At 39.2% G+C, this 14,784-nt stretch overlaps 1 protein-coding gene across 3 annotated transcripts; it reads left to right on the top strand.

The window, feature by feature from the left end:
• The first annotated feature begins 205 nt into the window (after window positions 1–205).
• On the top strand, window positions 206–12,345 carry RINT1 (RAD50 interactor 1). Of its 3 annotated transcripts, XM_069977666.1 has the most exons (14): window positions 206–357; window positions 1,430–1,691; window positions 1,882–2,123; window positions 3,378–3,551; window positions 3,663–3,830; window positions 4,393–4,549; window positions 5,704–5,814; window positions 6,103–6,328; window positions 7,550–7,687; window positions 9,443–9,642; window positions 9,923–10,137; window positions 10,214–10,394; window positions 10,886–11,004; window positions 11,683–12,345. In XM_069977666.1, exons 2-14 carry the CDS (start codon window positions 1,470–1,472, stop codon window positions 11,903–11,905), a joined length of 2,376 nt encoding a protein of 791 aa, XP_069833767.1. In that variant the 5' UTR covers window positions 206–357; window positions 1,430–1,469; the 3' UTR covers window positions 11,906–12,345. The 3 variants fall into 3 exon arrangements, with proteins under 3 accessions (XP_069833767.1, XP_069833786.1, XP_069833776.1); XM_069977685.1 differs by lacking the exons at window positions 206–357; window positions 1,430–1,691; window positions 1,882–2,123; window positions 3,663–3,830; window positions 4,393–4,549 and having other exon boundaries at window positions 3,482–3,551; XM_069977675.1 differs by lacking the exons at window positions 206–357; window positions 1,430–1,691; window positions 1,882–2,123; ... (1 more) ...; window positions 3,663–3,830; window positions 4,393–4,549 and adding an exon at window positions 4,581–4,900.
• The last annotated feature ends 2,439 nt before the right edge of the window (window positions 12,346–14,784 follow it).

Below are 14,784 nucleotides of genomic sequence, written 5' to 3'. Positions count from 1 at the left end.
TAGCCCATGTACATGTACATTTGTAGAACACCTGCACGGTCCTCTGAGCAGAAACAAATCAAATTGCATATCAGGACAGACAACATATTTCCCTTTCCTCACACTCTGCCCGATAGAAATGATTGAGCTGGTTTATAAGCACGATATAAAGTTGATTTAAAAAAAAAAAAAAAAAAAAAGCAGGAAATGACGTGTGTGCCGTGTTGCTGCGCTGGTAATGTGTTCCTGTGAGATGTCAGCAGTGGCCAGCAGCCGGTAATCTGGCACGTACACTGCGGCTGCTCCTGTCGTCCGGCTGGCACTGCCGCATGTCCTGGGGCTTGGCGCCGCCGCTCCGTGTGTATAACGTGTTCGCCGGTACGTAGGTTACGTGTTCGGTCGCGGTGAGGGGTAGCTCCAGTCACTGACAGGACACAGCAGAACAAAGTTGTCCTTTAGCATTTTTGTGCTGCACTTTGCCCCACCACGTAATTGGATTTGAAGGGCGGATTCAGCATTACAGCTGGAGATTTATTTTTTTAACATTATAGTTTTTATTTACTCTGCAGTTTAGCCCTTTTCTCTTTATTATATTAGACACCAATGGATAGCTGGTTTACTTAATCCTGTAGTTCAGTGCCCTCCTTTTCTGTGTATATGGTCTCTCCCCAACTCATTGCTCCCATGTGAAGCAGGCCAGCCTACATACATAGTGGAGGGGGAGCAGGCAATAATAAGCAAAGGATCATGGTTATTGTATTTCACACACAGTCCCTGTCATTACAAGGTTTGGCTACAGAAGGGCTCCAGGCAGGCCAGTAAAGCTGATGTCTATGGGAATGTTTTATTCATGCAACGTGAACCATAAGGTGTGACCAAAACACAGACTTAAAGTGACTGTACCACCAGGCCCAGGCTGAAGCACTGGAGGCGGGCTGGCCCACCCACAGTGGGAAGAAACCCCAGCCCCTCTATGATAGGGTTCCATTGATTCTAATGGGGTCACGTCATGGAGGGGCTGGGTTTCTTCCCACTGGGGGTGGGTCGGCCCGCCTCCAGTGCTTCAGCCTGGGCCTGGTGGTACAGTCACTTTAAAGAACTGAGGTGGGGCTGCACTGTCTCATAGCCCTATGTCACAAGGGTCTTGTTGCCCAAACCACACTTGAGTCCCACAGAATGAATGGGTTATATTCATAGGTAATAATAATATAGAATGTTTAGATGGGTATTCCGGAGAATTTTATTTGCTGTCCTTAGTGCTGTGACTGAGCAGGTCCCAGTGTAAACACGTCCTTATGACCATGTTGGCTCAAGGACCTGCCTACTCATGTGCCAACTCGAGAAAGGTAACTATAGGGCTCCTTTTATTTTAACATATTAAAATCTCCAGAATACCTCTCTACCGTGATATTTCTGGAGTACAGATGAGTAAAGAGACGTTTCTTTTTAGATGTTACCAGTATCAAGACAGTAGTACTCCTCAATGAAACATGGCATCTTGTGAAGCTGAAGAAGCACTGAACAAGTCAATCCACTATGACTCGGAAAAACCAAACAATGTTCCTGTAAATTGGGATCCAAACACATCAGATCTTCCATTTTATGTTTGTGAGTTTGTTGAGAAAGAGATAGGAAATGATTTCAAGTCATTGTGGAAAGTAGCCGGTCTTATTGAGAAAATTGCAGAAGAGAAGAAACATCTTGAGGAGCAGGTATGGAAAGGATATTACCTGATGGAGTGAAATTTATTCATGTCTCCAGTAATTCCTTAAATAATAACATTTATTTGTATAGCGCTAACAGATTCTGCAGCGTTTACCACTAGTAACTATTACTAGTAACTAGTAATAGTGACATTTTGTTAAAAACAGTTCTCCTTATAACTTTACATTTCATTGACAGGTTCTGACAGTCTCTTCTGAGGCTCCAAAACGCATTCAGGCTGCCCTGAACAATGCAGAAAATTCCCAGTCCACGCTCACTGCCCTCCTGGAAAGAGAAGCCATTGTGAGTGAATCCATCAGTAAACACTTGGTAGAAGCTGCACCATGGATGGATGATTTAGGGGCACTAACAGACCAGATCAATGAAGTGGAGAGACACTTATCTTACTTAAAATGGATCTCACACATTGAAGAACTAAGGTAAACTCAGACTGCTGTCCTGACATCATTATGTAACCAACTTAGTATTGATTATTTTAGAATATATGGGGGTTTTTTTCAGGTCCTCTGAATGTTTTAAAGGGGTATTGTTCCATTACTTTATCAATCTCTTTCCTCCAGTTCTGAGCTTTCTGCTCTGTGCTGAAGACACAGAAAACTGCCCTTATCTCGTTCCCCCCCTTCCAACCTTCCCCTGTAAACGTTGTCTCTGGTCAGCTGTTTTTGCACTATATGTTGGGAGGGTTAATCTAAGGTCAAGTTGCTAATGACCTCACTTTGATGAACCCTCCCAGTACAAAGAGCAGATACAGGCAGCCTGGGACACTAATTACATGTGTAAAACTGCCATTTTCTTCTTTATTCTATAGGTCGGTCTGAACACAGCTATATGCATTTTTACTAGGTTTTCTAACGTTTTACTATTTTTATTAGCAGTAAAACTTTTTTTTTTTTTTTTTTTTGCAAATAGGCATATTTAAAATGGCCCTATTGTAACTCCTATAGTGCTTTTATTTTTTCACCTATGTGGTGGTATGGGGCATCATTTTCTGCTCCATGATCTCTAGTTTTTATGAGTAGCATTTTTTTCTAGATAAAACATATTGGTCGCTTTTTATTTTTTTTTATACATAAAATGTCATAAAAAAATAACCATGCTGGAATAGTATTTTTATTATAATAGATTAAACGATTACGCACGCTACAGTATATTATATGTTAATTAGCTTTATTATTTTTATGTGTTTTATGTACAAAATGGGAAGGGGAGGTGATTTTCACTTTTATTGGGGGAGGGGCTTTGGGATATTTTTTTTTTACTTTTATTGACTTTTTTTTTTTTTTCCTGACACATTTTTAGTCCCCTTAGGGGACTTTTACATTGATGCATTACATTGCACACACTGATCACTGCTATGTCATAGCAGGGATCAGTGTTGTTGGCGATCTTCTGATAAAGCCTGCCTGTGAACCCCGGGCGTACATTTTTGCCCTCCTGCATTAAGGCCCAGGCAGTGGGGGTGTAAATGTATGCCAATAGTCGTTAAGGGGTTAAATTAGCTGCCTTGGAAGGGAGGGGGAGACAGAGTGAACAGCTCACACACAGTTTTCTGTGTCTTCAGCAAAAAGCAGCAGGCTCACAACTGGGGCGAAGGAGAAAAAAAGAAAAAATAATGTAAAGTATTTTACCTGATGGGGATGCCTCTTTAACACAAACTATGTTTTTCTTTTCAGTGATAATATTCAACAACATCTGATGACTAACAATGTAGCTGAAGCTGCCAGTACTCTGGTGTCTATGACAGAACAGGCTATTAAGCTACAGGATTCATCCTGCACTCATCTGCTAAAGTTTATTACTTCTACAGTTCAGTTCTGGCACAAAATACTAAAAGATAAGTTAACAAGGTAAAAGTTTGTACAATTCTTCCATTAACACAATATGCTAGGTGTTCTTATATACAGTAAACTGTATTGTGATTTCAGTAAGTTCATACCCTCATTTTATTTTTGATGTAGTGATTTTGAGGAAGTGTTAAGTCAGTTACATTGGCCTTTTATTGGTCCTCATCAGCCACCGACACCAGTTTCTGCATCTTCATCTTCATCATCATCATCGGGAAGTGTGACAGAGGTCTATGCTAGTTTGGAAACACTCTTCACTCAACTCCTAAAGCTTCAAATTTCGTATCCTTTAATAAAACATGCAGTGAATATGGAGTTATTGATATTTACACGGTTTTTAAAGATTTTCCCACAATTGGACATTTATCGCCTATCCAAAGTTTATTCTGCACCCCATTGCAGTACATGTTTTACTTGTGGGACACACAAGCACAGACTACTATACTTTCCCACAAATAAAACGTGTATGGCTGTGAAACAGAAAAAACATAGTCACAAATAGACTATACCGTGTTTTGTCTAGCAAAGTCTATGTCCCCTCAATTGCCAGTGGCTGAGACTGAAAATATGATGTGAATGGTGCAACCCCCCCAAAAAAAACATTTAAATTACAGTTATGCATGAAATCACTATTGCTACGCCTGAATGGCAAAATATGTACCGACTTACCTTGTAAGTTGACAGCATAGATTTTGTACTCGGGTCATTGATCATTCCTAGATTTTACATGTGTTAAAAGCCAGGATAACTCCTTTAATTCTCAATCATTTTTGCTATTGTGTAACTAAATATCTGATGTATTGGTTAACTACTAGTGTGATATTTCCTTAACACGTGTCCCTAGAGATGAATTAATAAGTAAGCCTAAACAGATGCCAGAGAAATATTCTCTTCCTGTATCTGCTCCCATCATTCTCCCAATTCAAATAATGTTAACTCCTCTTCAAAAAAGATTCCGCTATCATTTTACTGGAAACAGACAAACTAATGTTTTAAGTAAGGTGAGAACTGTTTGCTTCCTACCACTACACTAACGTTTATATTAATTCATGTATTTCACTTCTAAAGCAGCCATATAAAATAGGTCATGAGAATACAAAAGTAAGCAAGTAAATTAATCTGAAATAAACAGAAACCATCACTTTAAAAGCAAAGAAAATTGGTCTGAGTGCAGTCAAGAACAACCTTCACATGCCGAATAATTTTTATGAACCTGGATTGCTGCATTCCAGAGATTTCCTACAAGAGCATTACTAGGAAGTTGTGGTGTTTGGCCAGGTCCAGGGAATGCAGAGCTGACAAAGAAGAATAAAGGGATAATTTTATTTTCCTAACAAAGACGCCACTGCCGGGTACATTTTATTTAATAACATGCTAAAGCTTTTATTTCCTGCAGTTAAAGGGCTAGTGCGGCTGGTGCAGTATACTTACTCAATTGCTGTCGACCCCTGGCCGCCATCTTGGGTCGATTACGTCATCTTCGGGAGGATGGCCGGACCGCTCCAGCCGTCACTCATGCCGGCCCCCGCTCTGCCGCATCATCAGCTGCTCAGCCGCGATTGGCTGAGCATAGTAATTGTCATTGACCCAAGATGGTGGCCAGGGGTGGACAGCAATTGAGTAAGTATACTGCACTACACTTTCGGGGTGGGGGTAACACGAGGAAGGGGGCCATTCACTTAAATAACACACATTACAAAGTTGTATAACTTTGTAATGTGTGTTATTTAGTGAATAAATGTTTAAACACCGCACTACCCCTTTAAGTTTTCCATTGAGTACAATGTGCTCTTCTTTTCAGTTAAAAATGGCCTTTCGGGGAAAGATGCAAAAAGTTTGAGGGTTTTTTTTTGTTTTTTTTTACCCCCTTGAATGTGTATTTTAGGAAAAGGAAGAAGGCAGAGATTGTAGTTTGAGGGCAAATGGATGTAAAGAAAATCTGTGAACTTCTCACAATGCAAAGTGATCTATTTAAAATTAAATCTCTCCTGGTTTTAGGAATGAAAGCAATGACAATAGAATGAAGAGAACCAAAATTAGGACGTGTGGATGAAATATTTCCCCTGTGTTTTTGGTGTGATAATATAATAATACTAATAATGCTTTGTGTGTGTGCACATATGTATGTTTATATAAAAATATTTATTGCTTCTAGCCCGAGTGGTACCTTACCCAGGTTCTCATGTGGATTGGAAACCACACAAAATTTTTAAATGACAAGATACAGCCAATTCTGAAGAGGGCAGGATCCATTGTGAATGCAAAGGTAATGTGTTCAGATTATAGAAATGGTAGTGTAGACTGTAGCTGAACAGTAAACAAAGCTTTATAACCTTATTATGCTAATAGTTTTTGTTTAACGGTATATGTAGAATTAAGGGCTTGGTTATACTCAGTACACATAAACATACCAGAATAATTTGTATATATGGTTAGATTATTTCATAAAAGGACTACCTAATTTATTTCTATTTGCTTAATGTGTACTACTGTATTTTTCTGAAAATATATACATAATGTTTGATCACGCAGTGTCTGTTTGTCTATTCTGCAGATGGAGTTTACTCGAGGACTTGTCATGCTGGTACTGGAGAAGTTGTCTGTTGACATTCCATGTTTATTGTACGATGATGTACTTTTCTGTCACCTTGTGGATGAAGTACTTCTGTTTCAAAGAGAACTCCAAACAGCACATGGATATCTAGGCAGCTTGCCAAACTGCATGCACATCCTTTCAGAAGATACCTTCTTTCAACGATGGCTGACAGTGGAAAGAAAATGTAAGAGAAAACAGTTAAGCAAGAAACTTTGGTTATAAAGGCAGCATATGGATTAGATCAAATGTCCTACAGCTAGTGTAACCAGATGGGTTCATTTCAGAAAATAAGTGTCTTATTGATGTAATGAGAAGGAATGTATTATTTTAATGTCTTGTGAATATATATATATATATATATGTGTATATACATTTATTCGTATGGCTATGTGTGTAGAAGTCATTGTAGTTGTGTGTGTGTATGTATACTGTCACACCTATGTCAACTGTCCAGCCATATACCTTCACAATAGTGTAAACATTGGAGGATACAGTTGTTTGTTGCTATTGTTGTATGGCTGAAAGAACCTTATAGCTGTAATTGTAAAACTGGGTCCCCATTGTGCTTGGTAAATATGTACAAGGCCGGAGAAACATCAGATAACTTCCATTCATGGTCATCAGTGGTCTACATAGACATACAAGCACATCACCCCCACCCAAACTTACTATAAAGGTCGGGGGTATGTAGCTTCGAGCCAGCCTCAGCTGGGACCATGGATGGAAGGTGCCCAGCACCCTGGTGGTCATCGAGGGAAATGAGCGTATATTAGACCATAATATACAAAGGGGCTCCCCATTTCATTGTGGATAAAACAACTATGCATCTGTACCATCTGTAACTACAGCTAAGTATTGTTCTTTGTATTAAATACCTTATTTTTCTATAATTCTGTGTGGTTATAGCCTTCTCCGACTATTATCAAAAGCAACCGGTTACAGCTAGTGATAATGTGCACTCCTATAATGACAGTTGAACGTCCATGGTAATTTTTAACTTGTAGGACTTGTCAAGGTAAATATTTTTGCAAATTTATTTAGGTTACTAACCATCACTCGGCTGTAAAAGCACTGCCTGGTGTGTTTGTACAGAATATATATATTATACAATATCTATAAATTTGCTAAATCAATTTATTTGCAAAAATATTTAACTTGACGTGCCCCAAAAGTTTAACTATATTATTTTAGATGGGAATACCCCTTTAAGTAAGATCTTACAGAAACCCTTAAATGTCTGTACATGCTGTTATAAACATATAACTAATGTTTATAATTTTCCCTATGTGAAATCTCAGACAGGCAGTGTCACTATTATACATGTCATTCAATATGTGGTGCTTTAGTTGTAACAAGTTGTCGAGTATATAAATAATATTGTCTCTTACTCTCTTTACATTGTTAGTGGCTCTAGAAAAGATGGACTCTATGCTGTCATCGGAGGCTGCCTGGTCATCACAATATAAAGACATCTCTGATGTTGATGAGATGAAGTTTCCAGACTGTGCTGAGACATTTATGACACTTCTGCTTGTTATAACAGGTAATTTTATCTTTTCCAATAAGAAGTTCCAAAAATATAGTACTACACAGATATAAAATACAAGCTGTCACAATTTAAAGGAAACCTGTCATCCTTTTCATACTGCCTGAATTAGCAGTCATCAGGGTGATCCTCAGCAGTTTATTCATGCCATATGCGCTTCTATAGATCTTTCTCTGTTTGGATAAAAGAAAAGATCAATCAAAGCTGGTGCAGCAGGGAGAAGCCACTGGGAATCGCCCAGATGACTTTAGGCAAAAAAAAAAAACGTAATACCAGGTTTTCTTTAAAGCGTAACTGTCATTTCAGGGCCATTTTTCTGAAAACATTAAATATCAACAGAACAAGCGATTTTAAGAAACTCTGTAATAGGTTTTATTTACTAAAAGTTTCCTTCTGTACTGAAAAAGCAATCTCCCAGCCTCCCCCCTCACATCAAATGAAGCAGGATTTCTGTCTCCATTATGTGGCTATGGAGAGGGGAGGGGCTGTTAGGAGTGACTGAGCATGGAGGATTTCTGCACAGCACAACACCCTGCAATCTTCTCTCAGTAAGTTCATAGATAAGCACTGACCTTTCTGACACCTGAATTTAGCGTTTTAGCTGCACTGCTGAATTTCTTGTTTGTGTCGGGATAAAAAAAATACCCACATAGCCTGTCAATGGCCGAGCTGCATTTCCTATGTGTCGAGATGCTAGCAGTAGGAACAAGCAGCTGCAAGAATCATACTAGTATATTATACCACTTTTAACACAGGCTATGTTCACACACTGTTGAAATATAGTGGATGGCCATCATTTAATGGCAAATAATTGGCGTTATTCTAAAACATCGGCTGTTGTTATGAAAGAACAGCCACTATTTGTCATAAAATGGCCATCCACTAAATTTCAACATTGTGTGAACAGAGCCTTTCTGTGTTTTCAATCCACTCCTGGTTTTGGTTGCAATATGAGGACCAAAATACTGAGCAAAAATACTGTGTGTGAACCCAGCCTAAATGTTGAAATATATGTATCTGGACAACTCTTGTGATAATTCTTTTTAAGCATGTGCAAAAATGTGAAATAATAGAACTTTCAAAATTGGCATACCTGTTGCTAAACTATATTTTAAAGAGATCAACAAGGGTTGTGATCGTAAGCAGTTTGCCAATACTCGCTTCTTTATGTTTAAATCAATGTTGTCCATACACCCAAACTGTGGTCCTTGCTCCTTCTGTGCCGATATTTGTTTTTTTTCTCTGTTCAAAAAAAGAGACCAAACACAGGAAGTCCCCAGTCCTTTGTGCACTTACGCGAGGAAAGACATCTGTCTACAGAGGGCAATTAACTTGGGTTATTATATAATCAACTTTTGATCATTTTAATATCAACTATACATGCTTACCAGGAGACAGGGCTCTTTGTTATGCAACAATTCAGTCAGTATAATGTTGCTGTATACATAGAGAGGTTTTGGTGCTGTGTGACAGGAAAGCTGACCATACACTGTGAGCACCCCTGGGATTCTCTGCTACTGCATGTTTACAGACAGCAGCTGTACACATGTGCAGTAAAGGCAGACACCTTGTGGCCATGTGTGTAACATTAATTTAAACATAGAAAACATAAAAAATCAAGTGTATTGCAAAACTGTTTGCAACTCCTGTTGATTTCTTTAAAAATTAAATTTGCTATAATGCCTTGTTTTGGTGCTGCCAAGGCAATTCCATGCTGAACTAAAGCAAGTTTTCTACTGTTTCTGATAACAGATAGATATAAGAACCTCCCAACAGCAGAAAAGAAACTGAAGTTTTTGGAGCTGCAGAAGGATTTAGTTGATGACTTTAGGATCCGTTTAACACAAGTGATGAAAGAAGAAAGTAGAGCGCTGCTGGGCACCAAATACTGTGCTATCCTGAATGCCGTCAATTATATTGCAACTGTCCTTGGAGACTGGGCTGACAATATTGTGAGTAAAAGTATTAAAAGACTTTACATTGTCATTGCATGTTTATCAATTTCCTTTAATACGTATGGGGGACATATCTAAGGAATTGTGTACTATAACTTAGAGCCCTATTACACAGAGCGGTACTCTGCTAAATCAGGGCGATTTCAGTAGAATATCGCTCTGTGTAATAAAGACAACGATCAGCCAAAAAAATTACCAGCAGCTGATCATTACCTTTAAACATGTTTAAAAGGGGCCTTTACAATTTTGATGTATAAAGTAATGTCTGTGTTTGCAGTTCTTTTTACAGCTACAGCAAGCTGCACTGGAGGTTTGCACCGATATAAATTCTACAAGTAAGCTACAGCTTGGACAGCTGGCCTCAATGGAGATCTCTGTCTTTGATGATATGATTAATCTCCTGGAGCGACTAAAAAATGATATGTTGTCACGTCAGGTAGAGCATGTTTTCCGAGAAGTCAAAGAAGGTGCAAAGATATATAAGAAAGAAAGGTAAATAAATACCTATCTGGAAATGTTGTCTACAAAAATAGGCTTACTAATTTGTCATCTTCTGTGCATATTCCAGATGGCTATCGTTGCCATCACAATCAGAACAAGCCGTGATGTCATTATCCAGCTCTGCATGTCCTATGCTGCTGACACTCAGGGACCGTCTTCTACAACTGGAACAGCAGCTGTGTCATACCTTATTTAAAAGTGTTTGGCAGATGCTTGCCGAAAAGCTGGATTTGTTCATTTATCAAGATGTAAGTAAACAAGTTAACTGCAAATAAGGCCTCAAAGCAGAGGTCCAGCCGAATAAAAAAAAAAAATCAGAATGGTCAAGGGGTGGGGGAATATAATAAACAACCTATACTTACCGGTACTCGTGCCTTTGCAGCACCACGTCCCGCTTCTGGACTCTTGCTGGGACTCTCTCCCCCCACTACGTCATGACCCAGCTGATGGGTACCTCGCTCAGCCAGTCAGTGACAGGGACGAGATACCACTGCATACGCTGAGGGGGCTATCTCTCACCCTGCCGCATCATGGCATAGTAAAAAATGGATACATAATAACATCTAACTGGTCTGGGAGATCCGTGATGCGGTGCTTCAAGGGCACGGGGACCAGTAAGTATAGGTTGTTATGTTCCCTCCACTCCCTGCCGACCCTGCAAATATGAATTTGGCTAGACCTCTCCTTTAAGGTAATAAAAAGGGCTGCCTCATTATCTATACTTATAACCTATCCACAGGTAATCTTGGCCAATCATTTCAATGAAGGAGGAGCAGCGCAACTGCAGTTTGATATGACTCGAAACCTCTTTCCTTTGTTTTCCCACTACTGCAAAAGGCCAGAAAATTATTTTAAGCAGTAAGTATTTTTTTATTGTAGGAACAAAAACATATAATGTATGTTTCAGTAAAAAGTCCTCATGCAGTTTAATACAGTCCTAGCTACCTATCTTTTTAACTCCCTCTCTAAAGCACAAATCTCAATTGTGTACATGAGGAGCAGCACTATATCCAACCAATATTTATCTTGTATGTAGCATTTTTCAGATTTCTTCTCGGCAAGTTGGCTTTTAGCTATCTTTCTCTGCAGCATGTGTTCCAAGGAACTAAACCTCTCATGTTCCCCCTGGCTTGTATTGATTATGATCTCTAAGCTAGCTACAAGCTATAACCAGGAAACAAAAGCCTTTTCTGAGCTGATTTTCCAGAGGCCGTTATCTATCTATGCTGTGTATAGGCAGTCAACGGTCATTCAGCAGGTGGGGGGAGGGGTGTGGCAAGAATACTGTTCTCCTGCATATCAGGAGAACGGCTGAACAGAATGATGTAAGTAATACACCGATCTGTTCAGCATTCCTGTCACTAGTTTATGTGGCCCTCATTTAAGGTGGAATAAACCTATTGATAGATTCCCTTTAAATTTGCTTGTGCTATTGACCTGTACAAAGTTTGTTGAAACAACAGTACCTATTTGAGCCATGTCCTGTTATGCTATTATATCACTGTGTAAAACTGACTTGTATTTATATTCTTATAGTGTAAAGGAAGCTTGCATTATTCTAAATCTTAGTGTGGGGTCTGCACTGCTTCTAAAGGATGTGTTACAGTCTACAGCACAGTGCATGGATAAAACATCTGCCAATGACAAAGTGCCTTCTGCTACAGCAGCACTAAATGAACTTGGAGTCTATAAGCTGGCACCTCAGGATGTGGAAATTCTTTTTAATTTACGGACTAACTGGCCAAATACTGGAAAATAATTCTTTCTACATCTGTGTCTTTTTGCGCATCTAAAATAATGATGAATGAAGCAATGGAGAGGCTTAAAGGTTTACATTTTACCACCAAAAGGATTTTCAGTTGTATATTTAGTGTAGGTAAGACCAGATATATAACATACATTGTTTGGTTGTTTTTTTTTCATGGAAAGCAAGGTTTAGCATTGTATAATTATCCTCAACTTTTGTACAAATGTATTTAATATGAGATTTGAAAATCAAAGTGTACATTCACATTTTAAGACTTGAAAGAAGATGGACTAATCCAATGTTTGTAATTTTGAAACATTAGCTTACCTTATTTGAGTAAGTGGTCCAAATTGCAATAATATAATATGTCAAGGCAAGAGCAACTTGATTATTGGCTGCTCACATTGTGGTACAACCAGTCTGTGGTCACAAGGTGTTTTTGACCTTGTATCCCTTAAAGGAGAAGTCCGGCCAAAATAATTTTTTTATATGTTATTACTGATGGAAAGTTATACAATTTTCTAATGTACATTAATTATGGGAAATGCTCCTATACTGCTATTTCCCTTAATTTAGTGTACCAGGAAGTGTTAGAATTCTCCCAGAAGCAGTGACGTCACGACGAAAGGTGTAATTCCTATGGAGTGTCCAGCAGGGGGCGCACTATATATAGAAGTCAATGAGTACCATTGACTTCTATATATAGTGCGCCCCTGCTGGACACTCCATTGGAATTACAATGGATGTGTATGTAATGTAATATACAGTGTTTTTGATTGAATACATTTATGAAATACTTTGGGGAGCAAGTGTCCTTGCTCCCCAAAGTATTCCATAAATGTAAGCAATCAGTACATCACAGTAAGCCCGCCGCTACCGAATGCCCGCTGCTGTGGACTACTCTCAACTACTACTCTCCCCACCTGCTCATAGCATGTGCAGGTGATGGGAGAGTAGTAGCCGGGTTATATGGCTGAGATCGCCGCCGCGCAGGGGGAGCCGCTTATCACTGCAGCTATCATCCCCCTCCGCTCCCCCCTCCTGCTGCTTCCTTACTCTATGTGATAGCTGACTTCCTGCCCGGCCGCCGGCACGTGTGAACGGAGAGCGGCGGCCGGGCAGGAAGTCAGCTATCATATAGAGTAAGGAAGCAGCAGGAGGGGGGGGCGGAGGGGGATGATAGCTGCAGTGATGAGCGGCTCCCCCTGCGCGGCATCGCGGCGGCGATCTCAGCCATATAACCCGGCTACTACTCTCCTATCACCTGCACATGCTATGAGCAGGTGGGGAGAGTAGTAGTTGAGAGTAGTCCACAGCGGCGGGCGTTCGGTAGCGGCGGGCTTACTGTGATGTACTGATTGCTTACATTTATGGAATACTTTGGGGAGCAAGGACATTTGCTCCCCAAAGTATTTCATAAATGTATTCAATCAAAAACACTGTATATTACATTACATACACATCCATTGTAATTCCAATGGAGTGTCCAGCAGGGGCGCACTATATATAGAAGTCAATAGTACTCATTGACTTCTATATATAGTGCGCCCCCTGCTGGACACTCCATAGGAATTACACCTTTCGTCGTGACGTCACTGCTTCTGGGAGAATTCTAACACTTCCTGGTACACTAAATTAAGGGAAATAGCAGTATAGGAGCATTTCCCATAATTAATGTACATTAGAAAATTGTATAACTTTCCATCAGTAATAACATATACAAAAATAATTTTGGCCGGACTTCTCCTTTAAGGGATACAAGGTCAAAAACACCTTGTGACCACAGACTGGTTGTACCACAATGTGAGCAGCCAATAATCAAGTTGCTCTTGCCTTGACATATTATATTATTGCAATTTGGACCACTTACTCAAATAAGGTAAGCTAATGTTTCAAAATTACAAACATTGGATTAGTCCATCTTCTTTCAAGTCTTAAAATGTGAATGTACACTTTGATTTTCAAATCTCATATTAAATACATTTGTACAAAAGTTGAGGATAATTATACAATGCTAAACCTTGCTTTGCATGAAAAAAAAAACCAAACAATGTATGTTATATATCTATGTATAACTTTCCATCAGTAATAACATATAAAAAAATAATTTTGGCCGGACTTCTCCTTTAAGCAAACATTGGAGTCTTGTCAGGGTCATGCTACAGGTAACCAAAACTCTAACCAAACTCAGAAGAAAACAATGTCTAGCTACAATAATCTGTTCATGCATGATAACCATGAAGGTTGACATTATACACCTGTAAATCAGACCACATATACTGAAAAAATAGCAGCAATAACAGACTTCTTCATACAGTGTTCTTCTGTATGCACAGACTGACATTATAAATGATGAATTATCAAATAACCCACTAACTAGCCATCTTACAGTTGTTCTGAACTAAACATGATATATGTATTCAGGCAATTTTATCATTTTTACGTACTACTTTAATAACGCCAGGAAACTGTACAGACGCATGGAAGTTTAAAATCCCTTAATGTGACGGCTACTCTTTAACCTGCCACTTCAAGGCCGGGTTCACACTACGTAAAAAACACGGCCGTATTTCATAACAACGGCCGTAGTTGCACTAACAACGGTCGTTATTTGTGAATTAATGGTCGTTGTTTGCGCAATTACGGCCGTTATGAATTACGGCCGTGTTGTTACGTAGTATGAACATAGCCCAAATATGCTACTAAGAAGCATAAACTACTACTCATGCTAATAGTCTTTTGTTACTGTGTTGTCAAGACAGTGATGGCAATACAGTCAGAATATTTTCATTCATTACAAAAATGTCTTAGATATATCTAATTCAGAATTTAAACTATTTTAATCAAGTTTGTTTGCCAGAGTTTGTGATTTAATCAAACTACAGGAGTAC

This window comes from Dendropsophus ebraccatus, chromosome 1 (genome assembly GCF_027789765.1).
Source record: "Dendropsophus ebraccatus isolate aDenEbr1 chromosome 1, aDenEbr1.pat, whole genome shotgun sequence".
Classification (NCBI taxonomy): domain Eukaryota; kingdom Metazoa; phylum Chordata; class Amphibia; order Anura; family Hylidae; genus Dendropsophus; species Dendropsophus ebraccatus.
Note: the sequence above shows the minus strand (reverse complement) of the source record. Positions and strands in the feature narration are given on the sequence as shown.